The 26,642-nt window shown below is 48.0% G+C and overlaps 4 protein-coding genes across 16 annotated transcripts; 2 read left to right on the top strand and 2 right to left on the bottom strand.

The window, feature by feature from the left end:
- Nucleotides 1–1,274: 1,274 nt before the first annotated feature.
- On the top strand, nt 1,275–8,425 carry FUNDC2 (FUN14 domain containing 2). 4 transcript variants are annotated; one of them, XR_012044835.1, is made up of 6 exons: nt 1,275–1,395; nt 1,892–2,042; nt 3,440–3,515; nt 4,715–4,849; nt 5,503–5,697; nt 7,766–8,425. XR_012044835.1 is itself a non-coding variant. In XM_072877462.1 (6 exons), the coding sequence occupies exons 1-5, from the start codon at nt 1,377–1,379 to the stop codon at nt 5,578–5,580; spliced, it is 459 nt and encodes a 152-aa protein (XP_072733563.1). In that variant the 5' UTR covers nt 1,275–1,376; the 3' UTR covers nt 5,581–5,584; nt 7,766–8,425. The 4 variants fall into 4 exon arrangements, 3 of the variants coding, with proteins under 3 accessions (XP_072733563.1, XP_072733561.1, XP_072733560.1); XM_072877462.1 differs by having other exon boundaries at nt 5,503–5,584; XM_072877460.1 differs by having other exon boundaries at nt 5,503–8,425.
- Nucleotides 8,426–9,153: 728 nt separating this feature from the next.
- Nucleotides 9,154–19,816, bottom strand: CMC4 (C-X9-C motif containing 4). 6 transcript variants are annotated; one of them, XR_012044837.1, is made up of 5 exons: nt 19,761–19,816; nt 19,180–19,355; nt 15,631–16,827; nt 15,370–15,421; nt 15,214–15,288 (listed from the first exon to the last, which is right to left on the bottom strand). XR_012044837.1 is itself a non-coding variant. In XM_072877468.1 (4 exons), exons 3-4 carry the CDS (start codon nt 14,173–14,175, stop codon nt 10,456–10,458), a joined length of 228 nt encoding a protein of 75 aa, XP_072733569.1. In that variant the 5' UTR covers nt 14,176–14,185; nt 19,300–19,355; nt 19,761–19,806; the 3' UTR covers nt 9,154–10,455. The 6 variants fall into 6 exon arrangements, 4 of the variants coding, with proteins under 4 accessions (XP_072733569.1, XP_072733570.1, XP_072733568.1 ...); XM_072877468.1 differs by lacking the exons at nt 15,214–15,288; nt 15,370–15,421; nt 15,631–16,827 and adding exons at nt 9,154–10,625; nt 14,118–14,185 and having other exon boundaries at nt 19,300–19,355; nt 19,761–19,806; XR_012044836.1 differs by having other exon boundaries at nt 15,191–15,288; nt 15,370–16,782.
- MTCP1 (mature T cell proliferation 1) lies at nt 14,123–19,816 on the bottom strand. Of its 3 annotated transcripts, XM_072877464.1 has the most exons (6): nt 19,761–19,816; nt 19,300–19,355; nt 15,847–16,030; nt 15,575–15,745; nt 15,370–15,421; nt 15,150–15,288 (listed from the first exon to the last, which is right to left on the bottom strand). In XM_072877464.1, the coding sequence occupies exons 3-5, from the start codon at nt 15,952–15,954 to the stop codon at nt 15,374–15,376; spliced, it is 327 nt and encodes a 108-aa protein (XP_072733565.1). In that variant the 5' UTR covers nt 15,955–16,030; nt 19,300–19,355; nt 19,761–19,816; the 3' UTR covers nt 15,150–15,288; nt 15,370–15,373. The 3 variants fall into 3 exon arrangements, with proteins under 3 accessions (XP_072733564.1, XP_072733565.1, XP_072733566.1); XM_072877465.1 differs by lacking the exon at nt 19,300–19,355 and having other exon boundaries at nt 19,761–19,796; XM_072877463.1 differs by lacking the exons at nt 15,150–15,288; nt 19,300–19,355; nt 19,761–19,816 and adding an exon at nt 14,123–14,185 and having other exon boundaries at nt 15,847–15,979.
- Nucleotides 19,206–26,097, top strand: BRCC3 (BRCA1/BRCA2-containing complex subunit 3). Of its 3 annotated transcripts, none has more exons than XM_072877457.1 (8): nt 19,206–19,348; nt 20,744–20,928; nt 21,498–21,583; nt 22,271–22,359; nt 22,988–23,043; nt 23,637–23,768; nt 24,344–24,387; nt 25,356–26,097. In XM_072877457.1, exons 1-8 carry the CDS (start codon nt 19,292–19,294, stop codon nt 25,505–25,507), a joined length of 801 nt encoding a protein of 266 aa, XP_072733558.1. In that variant the 5' UTR covers nt 19,206–19,291; the 3' UTR covers nt 25,508–26,097. The 3 variants fall into 3 exon arrangements, with proteins under 3 accessions (XP_072733558.1, XP_072733557.1, XP_072733559.1); XM_072877456.1 differs by lacking the exon at nt 19,206–19,348 and adding an exon at nt 20,151–20,310; XM_072877458.1 differs by lacking the exon at nt 19,206–19,348 and adding an exon at nt 20,152–20,310 and having other exon boundaries at nt 20,744–20,864; nt 21,497–21,583.
- The last annotated feature ends 545 nt before the right edge of the window (nt 26,098–26,642 follow it).

Here is a 26,642-nt window from a genome sequence, read left to right as displayed (position 1 = left end):
AACCTGCTGTGGGCAGCAGCCACCAGCCCCCACAGGACAACTGTATGCAAGACATCATGCCTCAGTCCCCAAGGAAGTGCTGTTCCGCCATTTTGGTTTAGGTGCACACACACTGCTCCAGACGGTTCCCCCTAATCGGGGCAGCGCAGGAAACAAGTGTGATGATGTCGTGGCTCCCAATACGTCCTTGGCTGCCTGCGAGGGGGAAGGACGCACTGGGCTGTTTCTAGCGGGATGTCCCAGCCACCGCAGCAGAGTGCTGCCATGGGTTCCCAGAACATAGTCTGTTCCCCCACTTGGCTTGCACCGCCTGCGCTCCTGCTCCCTCTCATGCACTGGTTTCCATTAACCCCACAGGAGGGTCAAGCCCACTCCTCCTTCGCTTACAATCTCTCCAGGAGGATCTCTTCTTTTTTGTCTGCTGTGTCTCAGGTTTTCTGGCTTTGCTACTCCTTGGGCAGCCACATCCCCAGGTGGGAAGTAGGTGACTTTTGTTCTGCAGGAGTTCAAGTGAGTAATGGCTCAGAAACTGCAGGGATCATTGTTTTAGGGGAGACAATAAAATCTGTTGCTGCCAGGCAGCATGCCTGGGCTGCCCAAACCGACTCAGGAGCAGGCAGGGGCACATCAGGGCAGAGCTGGGTGTGCATGCTGAACACAGTGCAGCAGACTCTCCATGCTGCTTCCAACATGCCTGAGTCCCTGGCTCCACCACACACCTGCCCTGCTCCTCTGTGTGACCCAACATGGGAAAAGAAGTCCTGGCTCACGTGCCAGTGTGCTGAGCTGCCCGGGAAGGTTGTGTTTGTTTTAAGTAAATGGCAAAAGGTGCTGTTTCTGCAGAGTGACAGCTCGCAGCTGAGCAAGAGCCTCCCATGTCAGGGGGCACAAACTGCCACGGGGTTTAGGAAGCTTTTAAGATACCCTTGGAGCCCCCTTTGTTCCTCCCCTGGATCCCACAGGCCCCCTCGTGCTGTGCTTATACTCTGTACCTGAGCCGGTCCTCCTGGGAGATGCCATGGCAGAGCCACCCACCAGGGACACTGGGGCTGAGGGGACCCGTGGAGCCACACCTGAGCAGGTGATGCGACTGCAGTAGCAGAGGGAAAGATCTTTAGAGGGGCACGCCGATTGACACAGGCGGGCGCTCAGTCGAGGCCAACGCCTGCCCACATGCATGGCCACGGCCGGTCTACATCCACGCGCGCCGCCGCGACTTCCCCACCTCCTCCCAGCGCGTTCCTTCTCTCAGTGACGCGCCGGGGGCGTGGCGGGGCGCGGCCACGTGAGGCCGTGCCCGCGCGCCTGCGCCTGCGCAGCATGGTCACGTGCCCGTGGCAGGCCGGTGGAGGCGGCGAGCGGAGCCCAGCGGTGCTATGGCGGTGCCGGGCGGAGGTGGGGTGGGCCGGGCCGGGCCGGGCCGGGCCGGGATGGCGGCGGCGGGGTCCCCGGCTCCTCCAGCTCGGCTCTCCCGGCGGAGAGCGGGGCCCGTGCCCTGCGCGGCGCCGTTTCTATTGGCAACGTGCGGCGGGCGGTACCGGGGCCTGGCACCGCCTGAGGGCTCGAACCGCCGCAGGACGCTCTGGGGGCGGCTCCCGGGACAGGGCTCTTCAGCCCACGCCCCTTCCTCAAGGGCATGACCTACGGGAGCACTGAGGGGGGTGAGGGGTCCCGGGGACGGGATCCGAGGGGGTCTGAGGACTACTGGGGGGCTCTGAGGCCCTCGGGGGAGGGCGTGGGGCCTGGGGGTTCCCAAAGGCCCGGGGGGAGTGCCAGGCCCTGTGGGCTGTATGACTGGGTGGGGGTCCCGTGTCCCTGGGGAGGCCCTGGCTAGCTGGCAGGGGGCTATGGGACAGCAGTCCTGGCACTGAGCCTCTCCAGGTGCCTGCAGGTGTGAAGGAGGACTCTTTCAACGTGCTGGATCTGGCAGAGTACACGAAGAATCGGCCCTGGTGGCGCAAGGTCTTTGCCCCCAGCTCGGGGTCGAGTGCCGAGAAATACAATGTGGCCACGCAGCTGGTGATCGGAGGGGTCACAGGATGGTAAGATGTGCTGGGGTTGCCGTTGCTGCTCGTGGCAGGTAGGATACCTGCGGGCAATAGCCAGGCTTTTGGGAATACGCTGACAGGTGCAGGGTGGTCATCTGGCAGTCTTTCAGAGAAGGCAGGTGTCCAGCTTGCTCAGCCCACTGTGCCCTGGCATGCTTTGCTGAACTGTGGGAGGTCTTAAAAGCTGGCTCTAATGTGGAACTGAAGAACTGAGACTATCTCCTAGGGAAGAAAATGGCATCAGGCTTTAATTTTTGAGGTGAGATAATTCTCTTTAACTTCTGGCATAAAGTGGTGGTGCTGAATTTAGGACAGGCAAATATGAGCTTCTTGGAACAAGGCTACCTTCTTCCCTGAAGGTGGATGTACTTCAAGCATCTGCACAAAAACCTCCTGTGGAGGTGGCTTATTGTGCTTGTGGGCATGGTTCCTGGAGTTTCATGGTGCTTGTAGCAAGTGCTGGGGCTGGTGGCTTGTGGCTCTATTTGCAACTTCATTCCCACAACAGCATTGTTTGAGTTGAAAACTTGGTGTAATCACACTGCTTTGCTTCTTGCTGTGCCTGTCTTCTTTGTCTGGCACAAGGGTAACCATTTAAAAGTGTGTGACAGATCTTCGTTTTCTGATAAAAATATGAGCTGGCCACCTCTCTTTTGTATCTTTGCTAAGCGTATGTATTCAGAAATGGGTAAGAGTAGGTTGCTGTTGTTTTGCAATGTTGATAAGGAAACTGTGGTCAAAGTAAAGTCTGTTTTGGGTGATACAATACACTAACCCTTTGCTGCATGACTGAGCAATGGGGTGGCGCTTGCTTGAGTTCTGGTGGCTGCAGTGATATCTTTCATGTTGAAAGCATGTAACCCAGTTTGGAGACCGGTATAGCTTTAGACCACTGCTGTCTGCTGGTTTCAGCATTTTTCCCTTCTGAGAAATGAAAAGGAAAAGTAAGCAGTTGTTTGGCCACAAAGAAGCTTGCCTTGTGATCTGCTCCCCATGCCCTATCACGGAGGGGCAGCAGATGTGCTGCCTAATTTCCCTTCAGAGATGATAACGGTTAAAAAAAAAAAAGCTAAAATCACTTGTTGATTTTGATGAAATCACGTGTTTCTGATTACTCTTTCGGGAGAAGGTTGACGTTGAAGAGATAAGAATCGAAGCTGCAAAAGGCTGAAATGCGATAGTGAGAAGTAAAAAGCTATAAAACATCACTTTTGCTTGGCGCAAATCCTTTCTCTTTCTCTCTGGTTGTATGTGGGTTTCTCCTGCAGTTCATCAGGCTGTCTCTGAGTCTTGGGTAATTACTGCCAAAGGCAGCCTTGCCTGTGGAAAGCGTGCTGAGGAGTGTGTGTTTGGTATCTCATTCTCCTGACTGCATCCTTGTTGATTTGTAGGTGTACTGGATTCATCTTCCAGAAAGTTGGAAAGCTGGCAGCGACGGCAGTGGGAGGTGGCTTTTTCCTACTTCAGGTGTGTATGAACAGTGGACCAGGCTTTCCGAGAACTGTGCTGGTGGGGACGAAGGGCTGTCTAGTGATCATTACCTGTTGGGACATGTGGGGCTGGTTCCCCGCTCTGCCAGGAGCTCTGCGTGGAGGTGGATGTCAAGGACGTGCGTTCCCTGGGGTACATAGATGCAGCAGCAAAGCAGGATCAGTGTGTGTAAACTTAAGGATTGCCAAAAGGTGCTGTCCGCTTAGGGTCTGCTAACATAGGCCAGGCCAAAGGCATGTGGGGTCTTTTACTGCAGGGGCACCTGAGTGAAGCAGGAGGCAGCCTTTGGCTGCGGCAACCTGTGCTGCTGCTGCAGGACTGTCTGGTCAGAACTGGCTACTGTACTTAGTCCTGCGCCTGTGGAGATGGTGTCCCTGGAAGGACAGCCCTGGATGTCAAGAGGGATTTGTCCATGTTGATGATATGCTTCCTGTCAATCTGGCTACCTGAGGAGTCAGGCCAGCACAGATGGGGCTCTCTGTAAAGCATTGGGGAAGAGGAGAGAAACGGAGATCTCTTTCTGTCCTCAACCACTTCTCCTGGTTTCCAGGAACCCTGGCACTGAGGGGAGCTGCTCAGATGTGGACATCTAGCTCGTACATCCTGCAGGAGGCAGAACAGTTCTCGGGCCTCACTCAGCAGTCTTATTTGTTTGCTTCTCGGGCACTGTCTTGTCTGTGACTTGTTCTCCCCGCTCTTCTGGCTCTGCTTGTTCTGCTGAAAGCCAAAAGCTTGCTCTGAGCAAGGAGAGTTTCACTGCTGAATCATCCTGACCAGATAAAATATTTAGAGAGGAACAGGCTATTAATAGCTGTGTCCACCCATAGCAGCAGGAGAGCTGCAGAGAGTCCCAGCAGTATATGTGGCATTTGTGAGGGGGGGAGATGATGCCAGCTTTACATTAGAGAATAGAGGCTGAAAGAGGCTAAGCTGCAATGTGTGCCCTGCTGTTAGGGGATTACTGTGGGAGACGGATGTTGCAGGACAGTTAATACAGCTACAGGGGTGATCCTTTGTCCAGTTTTTAAGCTAGTGTGCTCATCCTTTCAGCCCACTGGACCCGTGTGTGGGAAGTGGCTGCGGTCAGGGAAGGTGGGTGGGCAAGGGGGTCTGTTTAGCCATGGTCATGCAGGACTTTACTCCAGGAAGTTTCTTTCCACCCCTCAAAACTCTAGATTGCAAACCACACGGGATACATCAAAGTGGACTGGAAGCTAGTAGAACGGGACGTGAACAAAGCCAAGCAGCAGCTGAAATTTCACAGCAGTGGTAACAAAATGTCTCCAGAAGTGAAAAGTAGAGTGGATGAGGTGAGACAACTCTCCCAGGGCGTGTGTAGGTGCTTAGCTGGAGGGACAGCAGAAAACGTGATTGACTCCTGGGCTGTTTATGGATCTTCCATTGTGAAAATACAAGGAGGGAATGCTTGCATGACAGCAAAACTAGAGAGATGGCAAAGCTACCTATGCATATTTGGGACAGCCAGCATGGCTTCTAGGCATGACACCAGCTCACCATGTGTTGCTGCAAATTCCTTGACGTTGGGCAAAAACATGCTGGGGTTGTGGGGAAAAGTGTCTCTTCAGTCTGACAAGAAAAGCTAAGCAGATCTGGCAGCAGAGTGGCCTAGTTGTCCTGGACTCTGCTGTACCCTGGTCTGGCACACGCAGCCAGCAGACTGGCTGTGCTGGTTGTGGGAGAGCCCTGGAGCGTGTAGGCTTGGACTGCAGCTCTTGGAGTATCTGGGCTGCACTGGGACTGGATTGGTTCAGGAGCTGTACACGCAGCAGGGAGATTAGGGAGGGGAGGTCATTAGGTAGGATACTTTCCCAGACCTGAGCAGTGGCCTCTCTCCAAGCATCACTTGCCTTGGAGAACAGCCTGAGGGATGTCTTCTTATGGGGAGGGTGGGTGGGTGACCTGCTGTTGTTGAACACCGTTGGCTCTTCTCTCCCCTGCTTAGGTGATCATATTTCTGAAGAAGAATGTTATCCTGACTGGAGGTTTTGCTGGAGGATTCCTGCTCGGAATGGTGTCCTAGAATGGTGTGCTCGATTATCCCTTCATGCCCAGCCTCCCCTGCCCTCCTCTACTTCTGTCCTCTCTCACTTAGAAGTCAAAGGATGTTGCCAACAGGCTCAGTCCCTTCTGCTCCCAGGTTCCAGCCCTTATTTCTTACAACGCTGCTTCTGATTTCCAACTTTTTCCTCTGTCTGGCTGTTAGGGTGCTGGGATTGGTCTGAAAGCTTATGACTCCCAGTGTATCATTGTGATTCCTTTCCCCACCAAATATGTCCAGTCCCAAATTTCCTGATGAGTTGCAGCCTCAAACATGCAGCGGCAGAGAAATCTCTTAAATGCGCTTCTTCCCAGGTGCTCAGGGCTGTTACATGTACATTTGTCTGCCAGTATATGTGTACAACAGCTGTCAGCTGTTCACTGCTATTTAGCTTGCAACTTTTTCTGCCCCGGTACCTGGAAAGCCTGTGCTTCCCTCTGCACAGAGGTGGTGTGTGCAATCCAAAACGTGCTTGGCTGTCCTGGGGTGGATGCAGAAGTGGCAGGGGACAGCCTGCACTGTGTCCAGAGCAGGTGGGTAAGGAGCAAGTTCATGCCATATGTGGTGCTGGCGGTTTTCCTGCCCTCCCCCTGCCATTGCACTGCATGTAGATGGCCATTTGGCTTCTCCTCTGCTGTTATTTATACCCCTTACTGGAATTGCAGCACTGGCACTGCTGATGGAAGCTGAGCACCGTGGGTGACTCTCCAGGCCCTTTCCTCATTATGTGTTCTGAAAGTCACCAAGCTTCCTGCACTGTAGAGCACCTTTCTTGCTTGCTAGCTAACTGGCTCAGCCTTTGAAATGTGCTGAGGCGCTCTCTTGTGGTGGGCAGGCTTCCAGCATGCTTGACTGGTCTGTCAGTACTGCCACTTGCTGTAAATCACCTTGGGTCTCAGACTGGTGTTTCTAGGTCTGCCATGACCTTCTCTGGCCACTTTGGCATTGGTGATGCTCTTAGAGCTCTAACCATGTGAGACAGGATTGTAGACAGGAAATTCATCCCTGTTTAGGGTACATTGTACTGGTCCAGGGTCCCTGTTGCCAGCTCTACTGGAGTGGTGGCAGAGGAGGATGTGCAATCATCTGGAGTGCAGTCTTTTACCTGCCTCTGCAGAGCACAAACTCCATCTCCCTGGTCTCTGCAAGCAACCAAAATGACAAAACTGTTGGGAAAACCAGGTTGTGGTCTTGTGGGAGTGGCTCACTTCTATACTTTCTGGTTATGTTCCTTCCTTCTTTGCGTTTACCATTTCCACAAAAAAAGCTGCTTGCTTTATTCCATCAGCTGCAGGCCTTCTCCTGCAGGTCATGAGGCAGCCCAGATGCAGAGCTCAGCTGTTTTTGGATAGTCTGTCCCAGTGCAGCTGTGTGCAGAGAAGAACTCTAACCTACAAGAGAAAATTATGTATAAAAAAATAAATCCCTTAAAGGTGTTCTGCACTGGCTGTGCTGGGCTGGCATTACTGCTTTCCAGAGTGCGGGGACTTGCATGACAGCGGGGTGATGTCCTCCAGCAGGTACATTTAGGAGTTGTTGCCAAGAATGTTTTTTTTTAATGTGAAAGTCAGCCCATCCTTCAATGGGAAACATGCTAGGGAATGATGGTGGGCATGGACGATCGGGATGCAGCACCTGGCTCAGCAGCTGCACCCCATCTCCAATGCTGTGTAATGCCTTTCTGATCATCTGCTGCTGCTCTCAGTATAGCTAGAAATAGGGATCTTCCCCTGAGAACTGCTGGAAGAGGTGGAGTGGTGGGTTCTTCCACCAGAGTTTTTGGGATGAGCACTTGCAGTTGTTAATTTTGTTTCAGCTCTGTTGAGTGAAGTGTCAGTGTAGCAATACATTGATTTAGCTGAGGTTTTCTCACCTTCAGGATCTGAAAAGAGGCTGCAGGTAATCAGGAAACAGAAGTTGGTATCTTTGCTCCTGTCCTGCCATACATGGCCAAGGAGAATGAAGGAGCTGCTGGGCTCAATGTCCTTTTAATGATGGTCTTCCTAAAAGCCATCCAGGGCTGTAGGAGTGATGTGATGCAGCAAATAGGTCTTCAGGAAATTGGTGTTTGGGAGTGGACTGACAGATGATGGTGGTGGGTTTTTTTTTTTTTTTGGAAGAACCCTGCAGGGCTGAACATGCATGAATCGATATATTTGTATTGCAGGGTATCTCTTGTTCCTGTAGGAAAACAGCATTGCTGCCCCTCTGCCTGGTGTGCTGCATAACACAACTTCTGAGATGCACTAATCTCCACAAAGCTTTCTCCAACGACAAAGCTCAAAGTAAATTATTAACAGACCTTAGGGATGTTTTTCAGGCTCAAATAAGTCAGTATTTCAGCCCAGCCTCAGGGAAGGGTGTACTGGGTTCTGCTCCACGGGGTCCCGACTTGCTGCTATGGAGAGAAATGGCCCAGAAAGGGAGCTAAAACACCTCAATTGCTGCTGGAAGGGGAAACAAGCCACAAATTCATGTTGAGTTTGATGTGAATGCAGGCAGGGATTGGAAAAGGACATCAGGATCTGGCAAAACTTTCTGCTGTGCCTGTGTTGGGCTCGTGGCTGGCACCGTTTGATGCTGTGGGCCTACGCTGGAAGCTTTGATGCTGAATCAACCTCTGTGGGGATGCATTTTCATTGTTGCAGGTGCCAAGATGAGGTGTTCCTCCCCTCCCCGCCCCTGCTCCTTTTGGTCTTGTTTCAACAACTTCTGGTGTCTGTTCCAGTATGAGAAGGTTTAAAACACTAGGCTTTTAAAGTGTTTTTATATATTGTATGTAAATGCTTGTTGAAGTGATATTTTATTAAACAGTTTTGCTCTAATAGCTTCCATGTGTGAGATCTCTTGACTTCTTGGGAACCAGCATGGTTTTGTCTTACCCTGCGTGTTGCATTTGTCTCAGGGGAGCAGTTACAGCCAGTCCAGCAACATGAGGTCACCAGCCTTCCCTCTTCTCTCCAGGTAACCATGGGCTGCCTTAATAAATCCCTCTCCTTGATGATCCTGGCACCAATCACCCATGTTCTCAAAAGGTGGGATGCTTCTGGGGCAGGAGGTGGTTCTGCTGCCAGCCTGGCTTCAGAGCCTCACTGCTGAGCAAGTTTGCTCCACCTGAGTAGAAATGGGCATATGGAGACAAGGCTTTTCTTTTTAATTGGTGCAACAGAAGCCTAAATATTTATTTTTTTATCATCTATTAGTGACTTTCTTTCCACTGCTCCTGCTCAGATAGGGCAAAAGGGGAAAATGAGCTACTTGTCAAGTGTTTGAGCTGCTTCACAACACTGTCATCCCTTTCCCCTACTTTTCAAGAATACTAAAGCACCCCTATTTTGTCTTAAGGGTTTTTTGGGGGGGGAGGGGAGCAGGAGGGGAAGGCAAGCCCTGAATTATTCTGATCTTGAGCCCCAGTTATAAAAATATCAAGCAGCTTCTATTTAAACATGATGATATCACATGTAGCTCTGGACTGTGAATGGTAGCCAAGCTGCCCATCTTGCAGCTATGTTGTATTCTCAATAAACAACCAAACTGAGACTACAATTTGTTCCAGTCATTTATTTTGTATCATGGTATTTCAGAGCAGTGAATACAGATGGTTTGCTCTTCTAGGCTTCAATACACTCAACTATTGTGCCTAGACTACAGTGGTCTGTTTATAGAAGCTGTATTTCATAAGTAAGTTGTACTTGATCACAGCACAAAAGTCCTTTACGGCTAGATCTAATGACAGAGTTAGGGGCCTAGTGGGTTCAAAGTCTGATATTTAGGTGCCTAGGCCCTGTAATGGACTTGGCACCCACTGAGGTGCCTGGACTCCTGCTACAGGGGACGGAGAGACTTAGCAGCTCTGAAGGGTGATGCAGGAACCCGTCTACCGAGCTCTTCCTATAGGTCACAGGAAATTCTGCTGCACAGGTGAGAACTTCTGAAAAGCCATCTCTCCCTGGGGTCCAGACACAGCCGGCTTGTGAGTGAGTCTGGAATGCTGTGTTGAAAGCAAGTGCCTACAACTGCTTGTTCAGTAAGCAGCACCTAAATCAGTTCTTGGATCTAGCCCAGGGCTTTTTGACAGGCCTCTGGGTACCAGCGGGTTGAACTACGCTGGGTTTGTAACATATTGCTTAAAGGTGTTCAATTATACATAAATTTATAAATTTTATATCAACAGTCAGATCTTTCAAATGAATATTGCTTTTTAAAAAAAAAGTCCTATTCCTGTAGCAATCCCTGAAATAATGTTCCTGTAACATCTTTGTCATGCAAATAGCAGCGTGTAGGCAATTCAAATATAAAGTAACTAAAAGTCTGCCAGTGGGAAAGTGAGGCACTTAGGCAAAGTGACTTGTAGTCACTCATGATCTATGCAAGACCTAGGAACAATCCCCGGACCTGATTCCCATTCTTGAGCTTGAACCACTGGACAGGCAAATGTTGTCTGGAACTACTGCATGATGGCAGCAATACCTTTGCTGTGTCAAGATGGGCTTAAACTCACTCACTCTGCTGAGCTCATTTCCTGTACCTCTCACTCCAGAAGCCAGAATAACTTGGTTCCAGTTCTCCATTTTGAGAGCAAGGATGGATTAGAGTAAGGTAAGCATTCTAAAAACATCAAGTTGACTTTTCACAGACACGGGTGCGATGCAAAGACAATGTAGATGATGTTTTGGTACAGAAAATAAAGTCTGTTAACCAGGCCATCTATTGGTACTGTGTTATACTTTTTGGTGTGCCAGGTGGTGTGTTCTGGGAGCGATCTGGCTTTCCTGAAAGTCTAAAGAAGGCTTGAAAAAACACACACGAGCTCTGCAGGTGAGTCCATTCTCCAGCACCTGCTGGAGCTGCATTGTGTTACTGAGGTGGTAGGGGAATTCCTTCTGAAGTCGCCTTAAACTTTTCTCTCTCCCTTTCTTCTTTCTGAAACCCTGAACAACAGATGGATCTGCCCTTGGCGTAGCAGGCGCAGCATTTCCGCATTTCCTGAAGCACCGTTTCACACTTAGACTCCATGTAGTTGTTCACTGGAAAATAAGAAGGAGACACTAAGTCTGCAGAGGGGAACAGGTTTTGTCCCCAGAGGGGACGCATCTAGCCCAGCCCTTCAGCTGCTGGGCAGCATGTTTCTCTGAAAAGCAAGAGCTGCTTACAAGCATTTCACTGCTCTACAAAATCACTTTCTCTGCTCTACAAAAATCTCTCTTTAGTTCCAACTATCTAAAGCCATGCAAAGGCATCCTTGCTGTTGTGGATGGGAGCATCTTCAGTCCCCCAGTTTTGTAGCTATCACATCTCACTACAGTAAGAATGATGTTTCCCTTATTGCTGCCCTTCAACCCTTACTTTCTTTAGCCTGTGTGCTTTTAAGCTGGATCTTGTCATCCATGGTCTTCAAGCCAGCTGCCATCTCACTATAAGGTTTACAGCTGAGTGTAAATACAAGAGTATCCAAAGAGGACTTGGTATAAACAGGGACATGTGCACCCTTCAGCACTGCAGGGTTTGTAATAGGAAGGGGTGAGGAGTATGACTGCCAGCCTCCTACTGGTGGCCTGTTGTGGGCAGGCTGTAGCTTTGCAGCGTAACCGAAGCAGGCAGCACGCTAGCAGAAATGCTTAGCCAGACACCAGCAGCTGAATCCAACTGCACAGAGCTAGTGACACGACCACCTTTCACACAAAGGTCCCACCTCTAGCTCAGGAGGTCCCTTAGCCACACAACTGTTTCTTGACCTCCTCTCACTTTCCTTCCTAGGCTTCTCCTCTTGGACATTGCCAGAGCTGGGACGCAGGGCTAAACGAGCTCCTAGTCTGACCTGGGGTGACTGGGCTCATGTCTTTGTGCGCGGCAAAGCTACACCCACCTCTGTACTTTCTCCATATTGCCTTTGTTTCAGGCTTGGAGAGATTTCACTGCACTGCAGGACACAGGTGATTTGTCCAGCATCCTTTCTGCCCTAGCACTTTGCTGGCTGCCACTGTCAGCTGAGATGGCAAAGCCCACAGTGCTTTGCAGGACTGGCCACCAGGCTCTTGGAGAGAAGCCCTGCGAGTATGTGACCAGGCTGAGTCTGTGGCTTGAATTAATAACTACCTGCCTGTCTGCATAGAAGGGCAGGGCATGCAGAGCTACCCGCTCTGCCTTGAATGAGCTATGCAACCACTACACAGCTGCACTCACCCCCCGACCCACCACTGATTCTTAAAAGACTAAAAGCAATGGCAACCTAATGTGAGACAAACACAGCACCCACTGGACAGCCCAGAAAGCAGCAGTGAACGTCTTCCCGTTAATGAGCAAGCCTGATTGCTGGGCTATGAATTCCGTAACTGGGTTGGTGAGTGACCTGTAACACATGCACAGAGGTCACCCCTGAGAAAAAGGTTATGGTGATGTTACTGCTTTGTGCAAGCTGGCAGCCTAGGAGGCATGGCAGGCCCTTGGAGAGGAGAGCTAATCTCTCTCTGCCATAACCTGCTGATGACAAGTGCTCCAAGGCTATCCTAACTGTTCCTCTGCCTGTGCAGGTTTGTTTCTAAAACTACGGCTATGTAAAGGCACACCCTTGGAGAGGAGAGCTAATCTCTTTCTGCCATAACCTGCTGATGACAAGTGCTCCAAGGCTCTCCTAACTGTTCCTCTGCCTGTGCAGGTTTGTTTCTAAAACTACGGCTATGTACAGGCACACCCTGCTATCTGTCAGGGATGCATTCCTGAAAAGCACAACGGTTAGTCATACAATGGATAGCAAAACACAAAAGAGATTTACAGTGGGCATTCAGTCTCACAGAGGAAGCAGGCAAGATCTTTTGGAACAATGACCCACTCCAAAATCAGCCTTTGAAAAGCCAGCATCTCCCAAAGGTCCTGCTTCTGCCCTCCATCCTCCGCACTGTGTACACTGTCTCTGCGTATTTGTCAGTTAAGGCTCTGTATACATCCTCTATTGCATTAATTCTTCCAGGGAAAAATTGCTTTGCTGTCTGTCAACTCAGCTGCTTCATCTGTGCAACTCAGACAACTCCACAGCACAATAATACACGAACAACAACAGCACTCCAAAATGATAGCTAGAGAAGCGGTGGACAGTGGAGTGTGCATATAGCAGAGTCAAAGAGCTTCTTTGCTAACACTTAACCATTCAGATCAAATCTGTACACAAACCCACACAGGCAAAACACTTGGAATAACCTCCATGAATATTATAAAAAGAACACTGTCACAGATGGGACCAAAACAGGGTCCAACATTAGCTTTTAAGTGCAGTTACTATGGGGGGAGAAGGCAGCCCGTCACGGGAGAATGCTCCAAACCATGAAGACAGTAAAAGGTAATATCTAGACAAACGTTGGGAACATGTAGAGGGGGTTGTTTGAACCTTTGCTTTGAGCTGAACACAGCTTCCAAAAAACAATCCTGGGAAAGGCAGACATCTACCAATAACTGACTATTGCTTTTCCTTACTTTTTCCCCAGATGCTTTTCCTCCTATGCTCCTTCCCAGTCACTGGGGTGGTTGTGTTACCTGCACAGATTGCAATCACTAGTTTGCTGCAGCCTGCAAAGCCATCCCTCTACTTCCCCAGCAGGACCCCCTCCTCCCTCCCTGCTATATTTTAGCTAACCTGCTTGTAGTCTGCAAATAAATTAAAGGCAGAAATTAGTTACTGTGGAACTGGCCGGGCTAATTTTAGCTGTGGCATCACTAGCCTCCTGCCTTATCATCCCTAACACCATGAGTTATTCTCACGTGAAGCTCAGAGCATGCTGGCTAAGGGCTCCACCAGGTGAGTTAGGAAGAACTCTTTCCCATATGGCTGAGCTGCCTTGGCATAGAGGAATGTTTTCTTTTATGCATTCCATAAGGCAAATCCTTCTCCAAGAAGCAACCAAAATTTTTAAAAAATATTGTCCTCTGCAAGTAACAAGCCTGCTGTCCCCAACTCAGGCTCCCAAAACACATTATAATCTCCCTCACCCCTAAAAATATTTAGCTAAGCTAATATAAAACAGCTGTTAAAGGTCACCAGAGGGATACCATCTCATACCTTGACGCCAGATCACATATACCTAACCTGTGCCTCACAGACATCTGCCTGACCTGCTCTTAAAATACTCCTGGAGCTAGAAGCTCTGCAGTCTTCTCATACAATCCACCCACTACCTCACTACTCACTCTGTAAGAGAGTTTATTATAATGTCTAGCTCTCCCCGCCTACAGCTGAGTCCCAAGACTACACATGGGATCTCACTACCAGCATGGAGAACACTCTGAAATAAGCACAACATTACTTTTACAAAGACTCTGTTTTGTACTAATGGTGTCTTGTTATTTACAATCAAGCACAAGCGAATTCTATTAAAACCAGACATTATAATTTTGCTTGCTTTGCAATGAGGTGATGCTAATGTGCTTGCTTTCTTCCTTCTCAAGGTGAAAGGAAAACAGAGTTAAGTTAAAAGAATTAAGTTCCACCAAAAATCAAGACACCAAAAAGACAAAATGACACTTGGTACCTTGCAAGCATTTCTGTATTTCACAGGCTTGTTTCTGGCAGGGATCCTTCTGGGACATGTTCAGAGAACTAAAATGATAGGAAAATGTTACTGTAGAAACAATGTGCTTTTCAGGGGTGGGGGGGCAAGACACTGTCTTAAAGCCAAGGCTTTAAAGAGCTCCCAATTTCCCTCTCTGTTACAGACAGTTCAGAAAACATCTATTGCTGCTTGCAGACACCTGCCAACATACACAAGAATTCTCTGTGTCTGGCTTAAGGATGATAATGTGGACAATGAATACGGGAAGTTTTATGTTGCTAGGCTTGAAGGCCTTTTTCTTTTCTCTGGTCAAAACGTGTCCTTTTCCACTTGGATGCACAAAGATTCCAGCAAGGATTCAAATTAACATGGCTGACTAATTTTTAACAGTTCTGTGCCTCTAGACCTCATACTAAAACATGTATTTATGTAAAAGCCCTCTCTGTGAGCTTTACACAACCAAGGATTTGGTGTTAGTCATATAAAGGCAGCTGGAGGAAGCATTTAAAAAAACAACCAAACAAAACAACTTAGTTGTGTGTGTCCCATAAAGACAACAAGGAGGGCTTTTTTTTTTTTGTTCCAGGAGAAAGCCTCTTGGAAATCCCCCCCCAAAACAGACTGGAGGACAGCTCCATCTTGTTCAAATCCCTAGAAAGCAGGATTTCAGCAGCTGTGACACCTGTAACGGTGATCTTCTGTGAGAGATCAAAAGACAAGCAAAAACTGGTGGTACTAGTAGTTGGATGGGAGACCTCTACAGGAAAGCACTGCTGTTACCGAAAGCAGTGGTGGGACTTCAGCTCCCTCTGAGCCACAGTTCAGCTCCTGACCCTGCCCAGAGCTATGGAAGTGCTGCCTTTCAAATTTCAATAATTCAACGGCCCACAGCACTTTTCAATATTGCTAGGGCATTATTTCCAGCATCCTGGCCAAACTCCACTTGGGGCAATTACATTCTGCCTACCTAGAACTCCCCCTGATGTTTCACTTGGACACAATACTCCTCTTCACTGCCTGTCCTAAACTCTTGTGTGATGTTGCTGTGTGTTGTTTAACTGCTTCCACCTCAGAGGTGGCTGCATTTCAGTGGAGAGAGAATCATTTATTGTACAAAATGTACAACGACATCTTCCTAGAGCCACTGCTCCTGAAAGACAAAAATTCATATTAAAGAATGACTGGGAATAAACAGAGCACAGTACAAAGCAGGGGTAATGTCTACACATACCAGATTAATCACCAGGCACGAGTTTAAGCAGCAGTTCTTCAACACCACCAAGCTGTAAGCGACAAGGAAAAGTTCAATACGTCTACAGTTACTGTGGCTGAGCTAATGGACTTCAACAAAATAACAGTCCTTTGCCGTCCCTCAAGGATCTCAAATGACTTCACAAACAGGCATGACTATGGTCTATTGTTGCCACCATCCTTACCATGAGATGGTGCTCTATCTCCCAAACGCGAGAGTTACTATCCCTGTACTGCTCACCCTGGGACAGCTGCCACATATGAGGCAGCCGGGATGGGGGGAGCTGGCTGGGTCGCAGCGCCTCACCCAGGGGAACCTGAACTCTTTGGATCCGAGCCCTCAGCATACCTTCCTCCTGGGGGAAAGTAACAAAAAGAGCAGGCAGTTACTGGCAATGCAGTAGAGGCACCTGCAATAGCAAAGCTACAATCACTGGGAAGCTCAAAGGACACTTGCCTCTTCTGCAGCCACAAGCCACGTTTTGCGGTGCTCATCGCAGTAAACACCTACGCGTCGCACCCACAGTCGGACAGGAGGAGCGCCAGCATGCCCTCCTTCTGCCATTCCCTCAGTCACTTCAGGATGCTCCCGTTAGGTGGATGGCATCAACCCGCAGGATGCACGCATGGTCTCTTTAGCTCTGAATACATTCACGGAGAAAGCTCTCAGACCTGAAAGGCACCTCTGGGTGGCGTCTGACTTACTGTATGAGATGCTATGTGCTGAAATGTCCCTAAAAGTCAGCTTGGGAAACTAAGGTGGTGCCTAAGTGAACAGAAATTTCATGACAAGTTATACACTGGGACATGCGTGCTGTATAGCATTTGTAAGGCATTCTGGGGCAAAAGGTGCTATTGGTACAAAGTTAAACCCTGTGAATATTGGCTTTGCTTATTCCACTAACAGTCCTATTAACAGTCTTTGTGTAAAACAGGGGAAAAAAGGAAAAAGGAAAGTGATTTACACAGGAGTTCCGTGGCTAATGATGGTCTAAATCCCAAAAGCAAAACTTGTGACAAGAGGTGAAATTAGCTTAACAAGAACGAAGATCACTCTGGAGACAAAGCATGAAACTCCGTATGCACGACTCTCATATTTGGAACTTGCAGAGCTGTCATTGTGAAGGGTCCTTCGTCTCATCTCTCAAGAGGATGGCAGCATTGTCCATTCATATACAAGCTTCTTGAGAATAGCTCTCGTGACTTTGCGTAGTTCGGCTTTTAGATGGTTACAGAGAGCCACCAATACCAGCAGGGGCAAAGGAATTTTGGACATTGAGGTGGTTCTTCCTATCGGAATTTTTGTTTAATAGCAAGTTTATCTGTATACCAGTTAGATCAAGCTGAGCCATTAGCAAATGAAGGTCAGGGGAAATGATTCTCTCTTTGAACCCTAGAAGAGGTAATCAAAATGGTACAGACAGTCTTCATTCTTTATCTAGGTTTAAAGTAGAACAGAATTAAGCTGTAATACACATAACATCCTCCTGCTATGAAGCAGATGCAATATTCCTATCCCAGTGAAACACAGTGGTCTTCTGAAAACTTGTAAAGTTATAAGGCATATTTCAGACAGGAGCAAGAAAATCTGGGTACAAAATAAAGTAGGGAAAGTCAGGGAAAGAAAAAAAATTGTTATACATTGGGGTACATATATAACAGGAAATACACTTCCATGTTGCCTTCTATATCTTACATCAGTGCTTCTCTACCTTTTTGAATCAAAGGATCACTTAGCCTTTTCGAAAACAAAACACCAACCACGGATCAGCCTGAACAGCACTGTCACAGTATTTTAATTTCTAACAAAGAAAACTTTGAATGTTCTTTTATTATTTCTTTTTCTGCCATTCTGTTTGTTTCCTTACTTGATGTGTGGGAATGTGTATGTGCATTATAAAAAGCACCACTGTTCTGAAGACCACCCTGTGATGTGGCACAGCCATTCCAAGCAATGCCCCAGCAGCTGGATCACTGGCATTTAGAGGACTGTGACAGCAGACTGACAAGCCTCACAAGGCCTTCAAGAATAAGCTGTGAGGGTTAAAGGGACATTTCTGTAAGTTCTTTTCATTCTGCTTTACCATAAGTCACTTTACAAATTTAAGCCCATGTGTGGAAATCACTTTGCCCAACAGTGAGATGCAGCAATTGCCACTGCTCATTTTCAGTCAGCTGAATGTAATCACCCAGGTTGGAATTCGGCCAGGATACTCTCCTACTCTGCAGTAAATTGCCAAAAGCTCCATCATGACCAAAAATGCTCAAGAACTTGCTTTTATTCCATTCAAAGCTGGAATTCAAAGCTCATCATCCCCAGAACCAGAAGACTCAAGACTGACTTCAGTATTGGAAAAATACTACTCAGTAAGTGAACACTATTTCCTACAGCAAGTAAACTCTCCTGGAAGGTCTCCTATCCAAATACTAACCTGGTTCAGTCTCGCTGAACTACAGGTAGGAGGACTAAAGCACAACATGTATGTTTGTGTTTATTGTGTATGAACATGGTAGTAATGATAGGTACAGGACTGACAGAACAAGGTCTCATTGCAGAGGACACTGTGCAGAATGGGCAGCGGTTAACATGTGTTTTCACCCTTTGCCCCACTAATTTGTCTCAAACTTCCTCTGAACTCCATAGCTCTGAGTTCAGTTGCCAAAGTTCAAAGGCCCAGTCTGGCCTCTCTTTTCGACAGTCTCTAAGACTGTTATGAAGATGCGCAGTTAGTGCCACAAATAAAATCTTGAGGTCAGGCAAAACCGTCAATTGGGTTTGAAGTAAGACAGGTCTGTCTTTAGTACTCAAACATACAAAAGAAACAGGAGATTTGTAAAAGCATGCGCTTACACATTTGCACCTGAAACCTTAAGAAGGGAAAAACATATACAATTCCTATTTTTGCAGATTTTATCAGAAAGCAATAAAAAAGCCTGAAGGAAGATATGGGTGAAAGGAGAAGTAAGCTTACTTAAATTTAAAACAAGTTGTAAAACCTGTTTCTTATATTGCTTGCTTCATAATCTATTAAAAAAACCACCACATCCAACAAAAAAACCAATCAGCTTAAATTTGCAGGATTGCAGTGTCATCCTTTGACACAGATTTTAATTTTCCCATCAACATAACTGCACAAGTCTGAGCTGTTTAAGGTATTGATTTGGGGAGATTTAAAGCCCAATCTCCACGGACAGAAACAAGACTTGCAGGTATTCTGTCCATCTCAGCATCAGGCCTTAGAAGTTTAGTGCTGTTCTGGGACCTGGGTGGATTTCTGAGCCATACAATATATTAATAAATGTTAAAAATGGCCAGGAGGAGGACTGCATCTTGTGGTGAAGACAATTTATTTGCTTTTAAATTGGGTACATTAAAATATTTTATGAAAACAGTAAAAGAAATTGCTCCAGCTGCCGCTTGGACCATCCCCAGAGCTGGAGCTCAGCATGCTGAACAAACTCCACCCTTTATTACCTTTTATTTTAAAAGGGGACTGGGTCAGATTGTTAGAAAAGTTCAGCTGCCATTTAGGCACCAAGGGAAAAAAGCAATACTGAGGCTCAGTGAATTGGGCACAGTGTTGTGCTAACACTGCTACACAGCTTTTGGACCAAGGCTGGCCAGTTTGGCCTTCTGGTGGAGAGTGTGCAGCTGCCTGCACACCTCTGTGCATGCAGCCTTCAGGGAGCTAAAAGGGAGCTGAGCTTTCCTGAAAAACCCAGCCTGCATCTTGCAACAAGTCAGGGATCAGATGAGCTGTCTGCTGATGTAAAGAGCATGTTGACTCACTCTAAAGCTTCTTCTTGGGGGTTTGGACTCTACTCTGCCTGGAGCACTCGCCCTGAGCAAGCACCTCCGTGACTCCACTCTCCACTCTGCCCAACCTACTGAGGGGTAGCAGATGCTCACCGACCAGCCGGGGCTGTCCAGCAGTTTGGGGAGGGAAGGTCTAGCTTTGGTAGGATCTAAAGAAACAGGAAGACAAAAAGAGATGGACATAGTCTGGGGGGAGCCCCGGAGAAGGAAGGGGAGGACGAGGAAAGGGGTGCGGGACCCGGGCCTGGTGAAGGGCCGGCCGAGGAGGGGGTGTGGGGGGTGGTGCGGACAAGGGGAGCAGGGAGGGCAGGATGGGGAGGGGGTGTGGGGCCGGTGCGGACGGCGGGCGGGCCGGCCGTGGCGAGAAGGAGGCGGGAAGGGCCAGGGAGGCCCGGCCGCCGGGGCGGGAAGAGGGCGCAGCACGTCTCCATAGCAACCGCCTCCCACCCGGGCCGGGCCTGCGGGGTTCGGCGGCCGCCTCTCGGCATGAGACGGCACCAGGCGGAGCGGGAGGCGCCGGGCCGGGCCCCTCGGGCCGCCCGCCCGTGACCTACCTGCAGCCCCGCGCCAGGTGACAGCCAGCGCCGTGTGCACCGAGCAAAGCCTTCCCCCGCCCTCCCCTCTGACCCCGCAGCCTCCCCCCGGCTGCTCGCAGGCCCCAATGGCCGGCGCACAGTGGAGCCCCGCCCCGAGCCGGGTCGGGCCGCCCCGCCCCGTCCCCCTCCGCTCCGCCGCCCGCCCCTCCCCGTACCGCCCCGCCCAGCGGCTGCAGCGCGGAACCCCGGAGCCGCCGTTCGCGTGGGCGACACGGCGCTTCCGCCGCGCAGCACCCCCCTGGCCTCTCCGGAAGCCAGACTGCACCTTGGCAGCGCTGATTGGCTGGAAGGGCCAGCGAGCCCCTCAGGCATTGGCCTTGCTGCCGAGTGCGGGCGAGGCAAGTGGGGTTTGTCCCCGCCTACTTCCGGGACTGGTGGGGAAAGACGAGCGGGTGGCGGCGAGATGGCGGTGCAGGCGGTGCATCTGGAGGCTGACGCCTTCCTGGTGTGCCTCAACCACGCGCTGAGCACCGAGAAGGAGGAAGTTATGGGGCTGTGCATCGGCGAGGTGCAGGGGCTGGGTGGGGCTGCCGTGGGGAGAGACGGGCTGCGCGCGGGGGACACAGCGGACGGATGTGCTGCCCGGGCGAGGCTCATGGCCTGCGCCGGTGCGGGCCGCGGGATAGCAGTCTGCGGGCTCTTCCGAGCGGGGCTTGGTCACCGCGGCAGGGAGCGTTGTACAGACCTGTGTGGGGGCGGTTCCCTGGTGTAGCCGTGCCGCTGCGCCTCCGCCCTCCCGTCTTCGCTCCTGGCTAGCGCCGAGTCGTGGTTCTAGCTGCTGGGAAAGTCAAAGCTCAGACTCAGGAAAGCTTCCCATGCACGGCTGACTGTACTGTGATGCGTACCTTTTCCTTACTGAAGGTACAGGAGCCAGCTTTTTCCTTGAGAGTGGGTATTTCTTTAGCAGAGGAATGATCGATTTTTTTCTTCTGTGTCATTAGGTTGACACCAGTCGAATTGTTCATATCCATTCCGTGATCATCCTGCGCCGCTCCGATAAGAGAAAAGACCGTGTGGAAATTTCGCCAGAGCAGCTTTCAGCTGCTTCTACTGAAGCAGAGATATCCTTTAGTAGAGACAGCAGCAAACTCGCTAGTGAAGTGGTTTGCCTCGGACCTCTTTTTAGGTGCTGTGTTTTAGACTTGTTCTAGTTGGCTTGAAGTTGTCTGCTGCTTTCCTCCTACAATTGTTCAGTTTGGAGGGCTGTGCTGGCAGTTGCCATTCTCTGGAGTCTTTGTTGGTTCCAGCGTTTGCAGTGGGATTGTGTTATAACTGTTTTCTATAATTTCTTTGTATTTGGTCACAAGCAAAACTGAAGTATGTTTTTTGGGGGAGGGTAGCAGTTCAGCAGGGAGATTTAGTCAAGATGAAAGGTTGACAAGTCTCTGTTTCCAAGCGTGGTGCACTGGAGATCCTTTTCCTACATACACTGAAGGATGCTGTTTTGGACAGCATGCTGCCATGTCACTTTACATGCAAACAAAATCTGGTTTGCTTCTGCAGCAGTGGGATCCTGCCAGTGTTGGGGAAGATGCTTCCATCAGCTTCCTGCCATGTGTCTTGTCACCCCTCTAAAGGGATCTGGAATTCTGTTGACTGATGAGAAACTCTTTTAAAACTCTGTTGTTTTTTCTTGTACAAAAAACTTCTTCCATTTGCTCTGTTGGTTTCAAAAGCACCTTGACTCACACACAGGTTGGCTGAAATGACGGGACGTCCAATGAGAGTTGTGGGCTGGTATCACTCTCATCCTCATATTACTGTCTGGCCATCGCATGTCGGTAAGAGCAGTCTTGGTCTAGGTTCTATATGAAAACTCACAGCTGGCTAATCATATTACTCGATTTACTGGATTTTCAGAGCTGCACATCCCAACTATCAAAGTTTGGTTTCTCAGACGTCCTCTGGTAGGACAATATTGTCTGGGTGGGCTTGAGGAACCTCTGCCAGTATAGCCCCATTCCTGTCTGTGTGCTCCAGGTGCTTAAACTGCATGTCACTCAGTAGTCACAGATCAGCTACTACTAGTACTACTGTTCTTCCAGACAGGAAAACTAGACCTAGAGTGTAGGGAACGGCAAATAAAACCTGTGGGAATCATAGGTCTGCTGTGATGATTTTTGACATCTGTGAGTGTTAATGCAAAAATTAAAACTTTTTTGAAAGAAGTGTGTGAGTATCTTATATGTGTTGGACATTATGGCTATATAGTGATCTGTGGCACCAGACTGATGCTAAGATAATTTCTTGTTTTGTTAACTCATCTTGTATTTTTAAGATTTGCTATTTAATTACATTTTAAATTGGATCAGTTTTTTTTTAACTTAATCACCTGGAATAAGCACTTTCAAATAAAGCTTGTGACACTTGTTATCAAATTCCAGGTCACCCTTCAAAAGGTGGCAAATCTTTTTCCACTCCTTCAGGTGACCAGTGCAGTTCTCATTCTCTTATTTCTTTGTCTGCAGATGTCCGCACACAGGCTATGTATCAGATGATGGACCAAGGTTTTGTAGGGCTTATCTTTTCCTGCTTCATTGAGGACAAAAACACAAAGGTAGACAACTTAAAAATGGCAATAAACCCTCTAAGTACTCATGAGAAACATCAGCCCCAGGGCAAAGCTGAAATCCTTGGATGCAGCCTGCAAGAAGGGCTGACCTCTGCTTGGAGCACAGTCAAAGAATAGCTAGAATGGTGATGTTTGGATTGTAATCCCAATGACAAATGAACAAGTTATGAATTACTCTGTGCTGATCCACAGCCTGGCTCTCCAGCCAGCAGAGCTGCACTGGTACTAGGGTTCTGGGACTGCATCAGATGGCTGCAGCATGTGTGTCCATTGAAATGTGTGAGTGCCCTTCAGCTGTTCAGTCCAGCAGATACAGCTTATTGTACCTCCATACCTCTGGCCTCTTTAGGAGATGCTGCTATAGTGTGAGATAAGCTAACAGTGGTGTGTCTTGTTGAGGTTTTCCAGGTAGCTATTGTTTTAAGATTTTTTTCATAGTTAATGGTGTCAATATGTGCTTGCAAACAGTTCCAGCATACCAATCAAAGCAAAAAGCGTGTACCTCTGCAACCTGTTAAAATGCTATTTGAAAGCATATTCTGCTTCCTACAGGAATATGTAGTTTTAGATGATTTATTACTCTTGGAATCTGGCTTTCTGCTGTCTCTCTTAGACAGGCAGGATTCTGTACACCTGTTTCCAGTCCATTCAGGCCCAGAAGAGCTCAGAGTGAGTACAGCAGAAGAATATCATGTCCAGTGTCAGGTTGTATTTCATCTTGTCTCTCCTTTCTGGGTTGTCTCAAATAAGTGGCTTCTAGGCTCATTATGAGGAACAAATACTGTATAGAGATGCCTGAATGAGGTCTCCTTACTTCTGCTAATGCAGGCTGCTTGAAGAGAATCTAAAGATTAGGACTGATTAATTTATCCTAGATAATTTAGTAGTTTAAGATTTGGAGTAGGACACTGTAGTCTGGGTATGAATTTGTGCTGTAATCTGTTGTGTAGAAGGCCCAGCCTTTTGCTTTCAACTCTAGAGGTTGAGGCTTCAAGCTTGCATGGTGTAGAGTTCCTACCAACCGCACACATGCATCATAGTGTCAGTACTGGCCATCTAGTTGCTTTAGCATTTTATCATTAAAATTCAAGACAAGTGTGTGGCTATAAAAGGCTTCCATTTGCCTATCAACTCAGGCATGTGTTCCCAAAAGTAAACCTGCAGCAATATAATGTGTTGGACAGACTGTGGCAGGTTTGTAGAAGTCCTTTTTTTTTTTTTCTCTGCTGCTTTGAAGTTAATTGTATCTGATACCCTTTTAGATATGAAAGGATTGAAATTCCTGTTCATGTTGTCCCCCATGAAACCATTGGGAAAGTGTGTCTGGAATCAGCTGTAGAGCTGCCCAAGATCCTCTGCCAAGAAGAGCAAGATGCCTACAGGAGAATTCACAGGTAACAACACTGGGGCTGCACCCCTCTCCAAGACTGTTTTTGCTAACATGTTCTACTGTTCCTGTACTTAAAGTACCATACCTTACCTTTTCTGTACCTTAGCAGCTGTATAGAAAACAAGAAGCATTAGCAGCTCATATGCCTTTGTAGGAGAGCTGGTTGAATACCTTCACATTAAGGAATTCAAGTTCTCTCAGCCTGGCATACAAGAGCTAAGCATAACGGCTCCTTTGCTGCAACAAAAAAAGAGCTAGAGCATGAGTGAGCTAATGGTGGCACTTCAGTGATGTGTCTGTGTGTGACAGTAATTAGTGTTTAACCAGGGTAAGAGTGCTGAGAAGTCGTCTGATATCAGCTGGATGGTTTTTTTTCTGCCTCTGGTGCTCAACACTGATGTTTCTATGCTGCAAGCTCTTTGTTATCCTTGTGAATGTACAGGGCTTCAACAAGCAAAGAGGTTTAGATGTACCTGCAGTGTCAGTAACTTGTAGGTCGCTGGTTCTATAGCATGGGTTTGCCTAACATGCGATTCACTGCTATCTTGTCACTAATCTGCATTCTGTTCATTCTCTTAGCCTCACCCATCTAGACTCCGTAACCAAGATTCATAATGGCTCAGGTAAGGATTCCTTTTTTGCATGTGAGAATCCAGGATGCTGCTCCCAGAGTCAAAACAGTAGAGTCCTGAGCAGGGGTTGGTTTGGCTCTGACTTCTGGGGACAGTAGACCACAGCTGTGTAACAGTCTCCCTTTGCCATTAAAGGCACTTGTAAATAACTATAAAAGCACAAACTTTTGTCTTTTTCTTTGCCATACAGTTCATTTCCAATCACAAACGCTGTGTAACCCAGAGAATTCCCTGAGACTGTTATCTTGTTACATAAAGCCTAGTGGAGGAACAGAATTGTAACTAAACACTTTAAAGGAAAACACCAAGGGCTGTAAAATAACCTAATCCTGGGGTTTATGAATGCTGTTGTATCCTTCGACCTTTGTACAATTGGTTAAAATTACAATAGACTTTGGGTTTGTTTGGGGTTTTTTTGGGTTGGTTTGTGTTGTGGGTTTTTTTTTTCTGTTAGAACAGCAAGGGGATTTTGCATTTGGTGAGTCTTAAAGTAGTGTCTGGCTGATCTATATGCATGCTTACATCTCCTGGCACTTCCTGTATGTTACATGCATATGACATCTTTGTCTTTGCCAGTGAGATAGGGTGAATCCTAATCCCGCTTCTGTTCCAAGATAAATACCTCATTGTCCATTCTCACCTGTTCAATAAATGAGGCATAATTTGCTTCTGAATTCAGAAATTAATTAGCATCAATTATGACTTATATGCAGATGTCCAGATTTCTGTTGTAGATCTGTCATCCCTCCCCTGGGTGTCTAAAGGTCAGATTGAAATAGCTTCTTTCTCTCTTTAGCAAGCTGCTGATTCTGACTTTCCTGTGGGGATGTCTGGTTGCCTTGTCTAGGACGTTGGAGGGTTTCCTTGTCTGTCTCTCATGCTCTTGGCTTTGATGTTGTTGTAGCACACTGAGTCTTTTCTGTGTTTGCACTGGCATGGTATATTCTTGCTTTTTCCAGTGTTCACAAAGAACCTCTGCAGTCAGATGTCTGCCATCAGTGGGCCTCTCCTTCAGTGGCTGGAGGACAGACTAGAGCAGAACAAACAGCGGGTGCAGGAGCTGCAGCAGGAGAAAGAGCAGCTCCTGGAGGAACTAGCTGCTTTAGAGTGAAGGAGGAAATGCAGACCCTTCAGAAAAGAGACATGGAAAAAAAACTCTACAAGACCTACTCCTGGCTGAAAGGTGGCTCTACATTGCCTTACAGTGAAGATACTACTTGTGCCTCTTCTCTTGCCCCATGCAGCAAAGAGCACTTCTACAGGATAAGGGCTTTATCTGCCCCAGCTTGATGGAAAGCAGTGGTATCTCTCCCAGGTGCTGCATGATGCAGTGCAATTCTAGCTCAGTGGTGGGGTTGGGCAGCATCTGAAGAGACTTCAGTTCTGGAGGGCACACACCTAGGGAACATGTTGTTTCTCCCTCCCCTATATTTTGACAGAAGTCTTACTGCTTTACATGTATTCCAGGAGCTTAGATCAGGAGGGTTAGAGGGGAAAAGTGTGTCCCTGCAGTCATGTCTGATGCTGCCAACTTCTGCCTTCTTTTAGTAGCTTCAGTTGACCGTTCTCTTATGCCTAGTAATGTTCTGGATTACTGGTTATCCACCCAGGCAGGTAAGAGGTGGAAGAGACTTGGAAGAACTTTGACATAGGATCTGTGTTCAGCATACTTTAAACCAAATAAAGAATTCCAAAGCCAGAGCTGTTTGGAGTAGGAATGAAATGAATGCTACAAAGTGCCAGTGCCTGCATTTGGGCACAGTCTGTATTCTCTTACTTCATGTAATGCTGTTGCATGCCTAGCACTGGGGTTCTCTACAAAATGGACGATTTCTGCTGGCTCAGTGGGAGAAGTGTGGTTCCTTCCCAGGAGGAAAAAGGTTAAAATGCTGACAAGATAACTGATAGATATGCAAGTGTGTCATTCTTACATGCTGAACTTAATTGCAGAAATTTCATTAGACTGAAATGGAACAAAATACCTGTTGTTGAACTAATCCTTTAAATGTTCTTGCTGTTGCATTTCAGAGTATCCTCCATCACGTACATTGTCATCTGCATTCTGTTATGTGAAGTCTGTCTCATGTGAGCAAAGGAACCAACAGCACAGTTAAAACTTCTGTTTCAGCTCCTTGCTTCTAATCTAAATCCTTACATGCTCAAGTAGATGAAAATGAGCTGCCTGCATTACTGCAATGGAGGTTGTGACATTCCTGACAACTCATTAGCTTGATTGTTGCTTTGGG

Source organism: Ciconia boyciana, chromosome 12, assembly GCF_034638445.1.
Source record: "Ciconia boyciana chromosome 12, ASM3463844v1, whole genome shotgun sequence".
NCBI lineage: Eukaryota > Metazoa > Chordata > Aves > Ciconiiformes > Ciconiidae > Ciconia > Ciconia boyciana.
Note: the sequence above shows the minus strand (reverse complement) of the source record. Positions and strands in the feature narration are given on the sequence as shown.

Bases quoted from the DNA above. Each gene is read 5' to 3' on its own strand.
- MTCP1 (XM_072877464.1), bottom strand. From the start codon at position 15,954: ATGGCAGAAGGAGGGCATGCTGGCGCTCCTCCTGTCCGACTGTGGGTG. The intron at 15,746-15,846 runs GCAAGTGTCCTT...ACTTTCCCCCAG, and splicing joins GGCTTGTGGCTGCAGAAGAG to GAGGAAGGTATGCTGAGGGC. The intron at 15,422-15,574 runs GTAAGGATGGTG...TGTCGCTTACAG, and splicing joins AGATAGAGCACCATCTCATG to CTTGGTGGTGTTGAAGAACT.
- BRCC3 (XM_072877456.1), top strand. From the start codon at position 20,206: ATGGCGGTGCAGGCGGTGCATCTGGAGGCTGACGCCTTCCTGGTGTGC. The intron at 20,929-21,497 runs GTGCTGTGTTTT...ACTCACACACAG, and splicing joins TGCCTCGGACCTCTTTTTAG to GTTGGCTGAAATGACGGGAC. The intron at 24,388-25,355 runs GTAAGGATTCCT...TGCTTTTTCCAG, and splicing joins CAAGATTCATAATGGCTCAG to TGTTCACAAAGAACCTCTGC.
- FUNDC2 (XM_072877459.1), top strand. The intron at 2,043-3,439 runs GTAAGATGTGCT...GTTGATTTGTAG, and splicing joins ATCGGAGGGGTCACAGGATG to GTGTACTGGATTCATCTTCC. The intron at 3,516-4,714 runs GTGTGTATGAAC...TCAAAACTCTAG, and splicing joins GTGGCTTTTTCCTACTTCAG to ATTGCAAACCACACGGGATA.
- CMC4 (XM_072877468.1), bottom strand. From the start codon at position 14,175: ATGTCCCAGAAGGATCCCTGCCAGAAACAAGCCTGTGAAATACAGAAA. The intron at 10,626-14,117 runs GTACCAAGTGTC...CTTATTTTCCAG, and splicing joins AATACAGAAATGCTTGCAAG to TGAACAACTACATGGAGTCT.